Genomic DNA, 7,243 nt, shown 5'->3' with positions numbered 1-7,243 from the left:
TTGAACCGCCAGTCTTCTGGTTAGCAGTCAGATGCCTTAGGAGCTCCACCAGAGCTCCTGTGGACTGCCAGAAGAGCATACAAATCTGTCCTGGAAGAAGTACAGCCAGAATGCTCCTTAGAGGCAAGAACGGTCAGACTTCATCTCACGTACTCTGGTCATGTTGTCGGAATTGACCATTCCCTGGTGAAGGCATTCCCTGGAGAAGGATATCATGCTGGCAAAGTAGAGGGTCAGCAAAAAAGGAGAAGGCCCTTGACAAGATAGATTGAGACAGTGGCTGCAACGATGGGTTCAGGTATAGCAAGGATTGTGAGGCTAGTGCAGGACTGGGGAGTGGTTCGTTCTGTTGTACGTAGGGTGGCTATGAGTTGGAGCTGGCTCAATGGCACCTAACAACAACAGCAACGTGTGTGTGTGTGGGGTTGGCAAATGGTTTGTTTTATGTGTATATATAGAGGTATCTATATACATACCTGTGTATATACACATAAACCATTTGCTGGTTCAATAGTTTTTACAGGGATATTTCAGAGATTGTACTCACTTTTCATTATATAAGCCTAGTTTCTTGATTTGACACTCCAACAAAACCCACCTCTTTTGTAAACACATGCTTAGACCAAAACTCTATTCTTTATCCCTTTTGTGGAATAAGCCCTTTTGAAAATATTGGACAATATATATATGTAAAATATAAACATCAATTAATAGAACTAAAACCTAAATTTTACTTACTATGTCAGTCCATATTTGAATTTTGGTAGGCAATAGTTGGGAGCTCTGGTGGCATAGTGCCTAAGGCATTTGCCTGCTAACCAGAAGGCTGGCAGTACAAATGCACCAGCCACACTTGGGCAATCTACTTCCGTACAGATACCACTTTGGAAACCCAGAGAGGGGTCACTATGAGTCAGAACCGACTCGACGGCAGTGAGTTGGTGTTTTGGGTTTGGAGGCAAAAGTTACTAACATTCTTGGAAATCTAAAATTTAATTGCTTTTGTTAATGTATGTGAATTATCCTCTGAAATTGTAGTTTTACTGATCTTTTACTTGGTGCATAATTTTGTAATTCTCAAAATGTCTTTTCTCCTTTCATGGAAAAAACTTTAATACACCTATGAGGGATTTCTGAAACTTTCTAAGGTAATTAATTATAATTAAGGACTTCTGGTGGTGTAGTGCTTAAGGCGTTTCAAACCCACCAGCCACTCTGCGGGAGACAGTTGAGGAAGTCTGCTTTTGTAAAGATTTACAGTCTTGGAAGCCCTATGGGGCATGTCTACTCCTTTAGGGTCACTGTGAGTCAGAATCATCTCAGTGGCCGTGGGTTTGGGTTTGGAATCCACTCGATAGCAGTGGGTTTTGGTGTAATTTTAAGCTGTGGTTAGTTGCCATTGAGTCACTTCAGACTCATGTTGACCCCGTATGTTACAGAGTAGAACTGCTTCATGCGGTTTTTTTTAGCTGTAATCTTTATGGAAGAGATTGTCACGGCCTATCTTCTGTGGTGCTCCTGGTTTGGTTGAGCTGTTGATCTTTAAGTTAGCAGTCAAGCACAAACCATTTGTACCATGTAATGACCTATAATTAAAAACGTAATAGTTACTAAATAAAGAATGTTTCCATTTGAGCAAAATATTAATGTCTTTGGGTTATTGTTGATTTCATGAGGTTTATGAGTATCATACTTAGAAAAAAAAACTGTAAAAATGATCAAGTTTCAGCATAAAAGATCCTTGCAAAATAATAAAAAATGTATACTGTATGATGCCTTAGTGTAGAAGTTTGCTAGCAGGATATACTTATTCAACACATTTTCTTGAGCAATGTGCAAAGCACAGTGCTAGGAAATTTTCCATGTTAATTATTTAAATACAGTTTTATATTAGTATGCTATTTATTATCTAGGTCTTGTCTTTGCTATAACATGTAATTTTGTTGAATGAATTTTTAAAAATTACATTCACAGTTCTTTGAGCCAAATGCCTGGAAGTCATAAAGTTTAATTTGTAAATATAATTACAGTTGGCTGACTGTTAGGACTTAGAAGAGAATAAAATACAATATTTAAATATTCATGTTTTATTTTCAAAATTTATTACTTGAACACAAAAATAACATTATGGTCATAGAACGCTCCCGGTCTTGCAGTGTAGTGTGAAGGTAGAATGTTTTGTGAATATATGGTCTTAACCCTGAAATTAGTTTGTTACTAGAAGTATCATCATTATTTCCCCCTCCTAATAGTGGAATTGGGAGCTCTGGTGGTGTGGTGCCACTGTCAAGGTAACAGTGCTAACCAGAAACTGGTGGTTCAAATCCACCAGCCACTCCTAGGAAGGAAGATTGGGCAATCTACTTTCGTAGTGATACCACTTTGGAAACCCAAGGAGGGGTCACTATTGAGTCAGATCGACTTGACAGCAGTGGGGTTTCTTTTTTTTTTTTAATGGATGAAGACAAAAAAAGACTTTGGGAAGTTGAACAATTTGTCCCAGTGGCAGAGCCAGTGGGGTTTCTTTTTTTTGTAATAGTTGAATTAAAGGTCATTGTAAATCATTTTTCTTTTCTGCCGTAAATAATCCTTTAAAAAATCGTGGCAGTACAAAGAAGCAAAATTGGTCATCTGCTGTCTTGATCATCTAAAGGGCACGGATTGAATTTTGAAATTTCTAGAGTGTCACACTTTATGGGTGTTACGGCACGAGAGTAGATAACGTATTGTTGCTTTTGTGGCTTCATAGACAAGCTAGTAATGCCAAAAATCCTTAAAATACTGATTGGTTAAATTCTTCTCTCTTTTAGTAAAGCAATTGAGTGGGCCCATTACCATTCTACTTACAGAAATTCTATTTGTGAATACAATTTTGAACAGAAACTATTCACAGTAGTTTGGAATGATATAAAGAGTGGCAGTTTTTCCAATTCTCTTGACTATTCCTCAGTGTTTTTATTTATTTAATTTTATGCATCTAGTACTAGGAATATAAGGACTTCACTTACATTAATATTTTTATTTTAATGTATTTGTATTTAATTTATAAAATATGGAATTTAAAACTGCACAGTATCTTAGAATTATAAATCAGTTTTTGGTACTTGGAGAGGAATACATCTCCTCATGATAGAGAAAACAGTTTTATTTCTATAATAATTCTCACTCAATTTTTGATTCCAGTGTAAAAAAAATAAGAGATTTTACAAGAAGAAGCATTTTAAATGTTTTAAACAGTTTTTTAATGCATCACTGTATAGAAGTAAACAGAATGATAATTGGATTTATTAAGTTAACCTCCATTGACAGTGCTTAAAATTTATTCACAGGGATTCACAAACTGGACTAAGCGAGATTTTAACCAATTTATTAAGGCTAATGAGAAGTATGGGAGAGATGACATTGATAATATAGCTCGAGAAGTAGAGGGCAAATCCCCTGAGGAGGTCATGGAGTATTCAGGTATGAATGTATATTGAAACATGACGTTTTATGTTTTATTTGAACCTTATTCATTTCTTTAATGCCAGTTTAATTATACCATTATTCAGAGATCTTTTGAACATCTTTGAATACAATTTAGGTGAAAGAATAAAATATACTTGTATTTCTGTGAAGATCATAAGATTTATCATAACACATTGGCTTCCATAGTCTCTAGCAGTTAGTCCATAGAGCCAAATACAGCAGTATTATCTGATAAAACAGGGGTGGCTATGGGATGTGCATTGAAGAAATTAGTCTCTCATTTTCCCACCTCTAGAAGTTGCTGGAAAAAAGGTGATTCACAAAGGTATTATGTCAGATGTCCCCTCAAAGTGAACTCCAGGCCAAGTGTCATAACTGGCTCAGAACAGCTTAATTGCTGTCCACAAAGTTGGAAAGGGTTTGTGTAATTGGTTGCAATAGAGGAGAAACGTACAGTTGGCTCTTCATAAGTATGCAGTACTTTATATATAGCAGACATCTCAGTATGTGTTAAATGAATAAGTGAGTATATAAGTAAATGAATACAGGTTCTTGTAAAAATCAGAAAGTGCTAACATACATTTGTTCATAGGCTCAAAAAATGAAAAGTTTAAGAAAGTAGAGTTTGTCATTAAAAGGACTTCATCGACGTCATAAGATGTAACATATTAATACAGCTAGATTATTTGGCTCATTTATAAAATTTAGTTGGATGACTTCAGTAACTTGAATATTCTGTGTCTCTTACTTTAAATCCCATTGAGTTTGTGTGTGTGTATGTTTACAAGCAAAGGGTATTTCAAGTAAGTTTAAAAACAAACTATAGGACGTTGAAAATATTGTAAGATTTGTGAGTGCGTCCAAAAGCAAAGTTACAGTTGAAATTACTGTTTCATAGGAGAGTTTTGAATGGTCTATTGACAGTGATTTTTATTTTTGTTTGGTAGGAAGGTTTAGTCTCTAAGTTTATCTGATAACACTCTGTTCCCTGTTTCCCTTTATGTGTTTGGTCCATTCTGTTTCATGTTTAAGTGGAATAAACAAATAAACAACAACCAAAAAAAACCTCAAACTCACTGGGGTTGAGTCGATTGCCATTCATAGTGACCTTCATTGGGTTTCTGAGGTGGTAAATCTTTATGGAAGTAGATTGCCCATCTTCCTTCCACAGAGTGGCTGGTGGGTTTGAACTGCCAACCTTCTGGTTAGCAGTTAAATGCCTTAGACACTATGCCACCAGAGCTCCTTAAGTAGAATAAAAGCATAGCTTAAATCAGTACCCATAGCATCTTTTGTAATTTTGGATGTTTGGGATGGGTGATTAAAGATTCTGTAGTATTTCATGAAAATTTTTTTGTTGGTTTTATATGAAAATTTAGGGACAATTAATAATTGAACATAGTCTATTTATAGATGACTCAATCTTCATTTTTAATCATATAAGTTCACTATACTCTTTCCTGTTAATTCTTTATTCTAAAATTTCTTAGATTCACTAGCCTAATATGATGATAATTTACAGTAATAACTTTTTCAGCTGTATTTTGGGAACGCTGCAATGAACTACAGGACATTGAGAAAATTATGGCTCAAATTGAACGTGGAGAAGCAAGAATTCAACGAAGGATCAGTATTAAGAAAGCCCTGGATGCCAAAGTACTATATTTCATAGTTATATCATATTACTATAAAATTGTTTTAATTGGTACTGTGATTAGCTTTGAGTTCCTATTACTGATCATTCAGTTAAAAGCACTATTTGGTTTAAATACACAGATTGCAAGATACAAGGCTCCTTTTCATCAGTTGCGTATTCAGTATGGAACCAGCAAAGGAAAAAACTATACTGAGGAAGAAGATAGATTCTTGATTTGTATGTTACACAAAATGGGCTTTGATAGAGAAAACGTGTATGAAGAATTAAGACAATGTGTACGGAATGCACCCCAGTTTAGATTTGACTGGTTTATCAAGTCTAGAACTGCCATGGTATGTATTTGTTTCTTAAGGATTTATTTATTTCCTCTAATTTTTTATTTTGAAGAATTGTAAACCTAAAGAAAAGTTGAAAGCATGATACAGAAAACATTTCACTTGGATTCACTTGAATTCTCCAATAGTTAACATTTTTCCACATTTGCTTTCTCTTTCTTCTCTCTCTCTCCCCTCCCACCCCTGTCCTGTCACTCTGTATATGTGTGTGTTGTGTATGTGTGTATGTTTGTGTGTGTGGAGAGAGAGTGAGCCCTGGTGGTGCAATGGTTAAGCTATCGGCTGGTACCTGAAAGGTTGGCAGCTTGAACCTGCCAGTTGGCTGTGCGGGAGAAAAGGCTTGGTGATCTTCTCTTGTAAAGATTACAGCATAAGAAACCCCATGGGGCGCTTCTACTCTGTCGTATAGGGTCACTGTGAGTCAGAGTTGACACGACAGCACACAGCAACCTATCTATACAGATATGTATATAGAATCTATATTCTGTGTTCAGAAATACAGTAACATTTATACTTAGAAATCCATATCTGTAGTTCAAGAATCTTTAAATATTTGTATTTCTGAACCAGTTGCAGATGTCATGAGAGTTTGCCTAGTACTTCAGCTTGCATCCCGAAAGAGAAAGGACATTCCCTACAGGAACATAATACCACTCCTAAAAATGTTAACACTAATTCAGTAATGTCATGTACTATACAGTTCATATGCAAAAATTTTCAGTTGTTCCAAAATGTACATCGTTTATAGCTATTTCTTTTAAAAAAAATTCCAATCAAGGTAACAGTGCGTTTGGTGGTTGTAGCTCTTTAATCTCTTGATCTGGAATTGTTCCTTCACTACTTTTTTTCGTGACAGTGAGTTTCTTGAAGTGTTCAAGCTACCTGTTTTGTACAGTGTCCTACATTGTAGACTTAATTCATTGTTTGCTCATTGTTAAATTGAGGTTAAGCATTTGTAGCTGAACTGCTCCCTGAGTGATGTGTACTTCTCATTGCATTATGTTAGTCACATGATGTCAGGTTGTGACACTTACTGGTGATACTAAATTTGATCATTTTACCCCTTTTTTTTCTAAATGCATTTTATTGAAATCTAATTTACATACAGTGAAATACACAAAATTAAAGAGACATGGGTCAACGCATTTTTTTTTTCTGTAGTGTTCCCTCTCCTCCCCTCTCACCCCTGGCAACAAACAAACAAAGTTTCCCTCCATAAATAAACTTTTCCTTGACCCTCCACAACAACGAACTAATACTGTATTTGTCCTTCTGTGATTGACTTATGTCACTCAACATAATGTCCTCCAAGTTCATCCATATTATGTTGTGTTTTGCAGACTCTACATTATTCTTTACTGCTGCATAGCATTCCAGTATGTGTATATACCACAGTCTAGTCTTCCACTATTCTGCTGTCAATCTTAGAGATAAGTCCCTTGCCAGATATACAATTATCAGCAAATATGAATTTGTTGCTGTCACTTTTATTATATGCTTTTTTGTGGTGTCAATTTCTTTGTTCCATATAATTTTCTACGCTGAGCTTGTTTTGTTTATGAATCATGTTATCACTTCCTTCAGTGCTATTGTTTTAGTATTTGCTGAATATTTATGCTGGTCCTCTTTTTTGATGTGAAGATTTATAGTTTTTCTTTGAGGTTACCCTGTGATAAGTTTTCTTCCCAAGTTTAGAATAGTCCATTCTATCTTGTAGTTGTCTTGACTTCCCTACCATTTAGAAGTTCTGTAATTACACACTTTTTTTCCCCTCTTTTTGGTT

At 35.4% G+C, this 7,243-nt stretch overlaps 1 protein-coding gene across 1 annotated transcript in view; it reads left to right on the top strand.

Annotated features, from left to right (window-relative positions):
- The window catches only part of SMARCA1 (SWI/SNF related, matrix associated, actin dependent regulator of chromatin, subfamily a, member 1), a 77,135-nt gene that overhangs the window by 53,256 nt on the left and 16,636 nt on the right, over positions 1 to 7,243 (top strand). Inside the window, exons 20-22 of the mRNA XM_007949750.2 lie at positions 3,330 to 3,462; positions 5,006 to 5,124; positions 5,245 to 5,457. Of these exons, the coding sequence (XP_007947941.1) occupies positions 3,330 to 3,462; positions 5,006 to 5,124; positions 5,245 to 5,457 (465 nt within the window). The remainder of the gene's footprint in view (positions 1 to 3,329; positions 3,463 to 5,005; positions 5,125 to 5,244; positions 5,458 to 7,243) is intronic.

The sequence above is a fragment of the Orycteropus afer genome, unplaced genomic scaffold (assembly GCF_000298275.1).
Source record: "Orycteropus afer afer isolate SDZICR_OR568_19922 unplaced genomic scaffold, OryAfe1.0 scaffold00253, whole genome shotgun sequence".
Classification (NCBI taxonomy): Eukaryota; Metazoa; Chordata; class Mammalia; order Tubulidentata; family Orycteropodidae; genus Orycteropus; species Orycteropus afer.
Note: the sequence above shows the minus strand (reverse complement) of the source record. Positions and strands in the feature narration are given on the sequence as shown.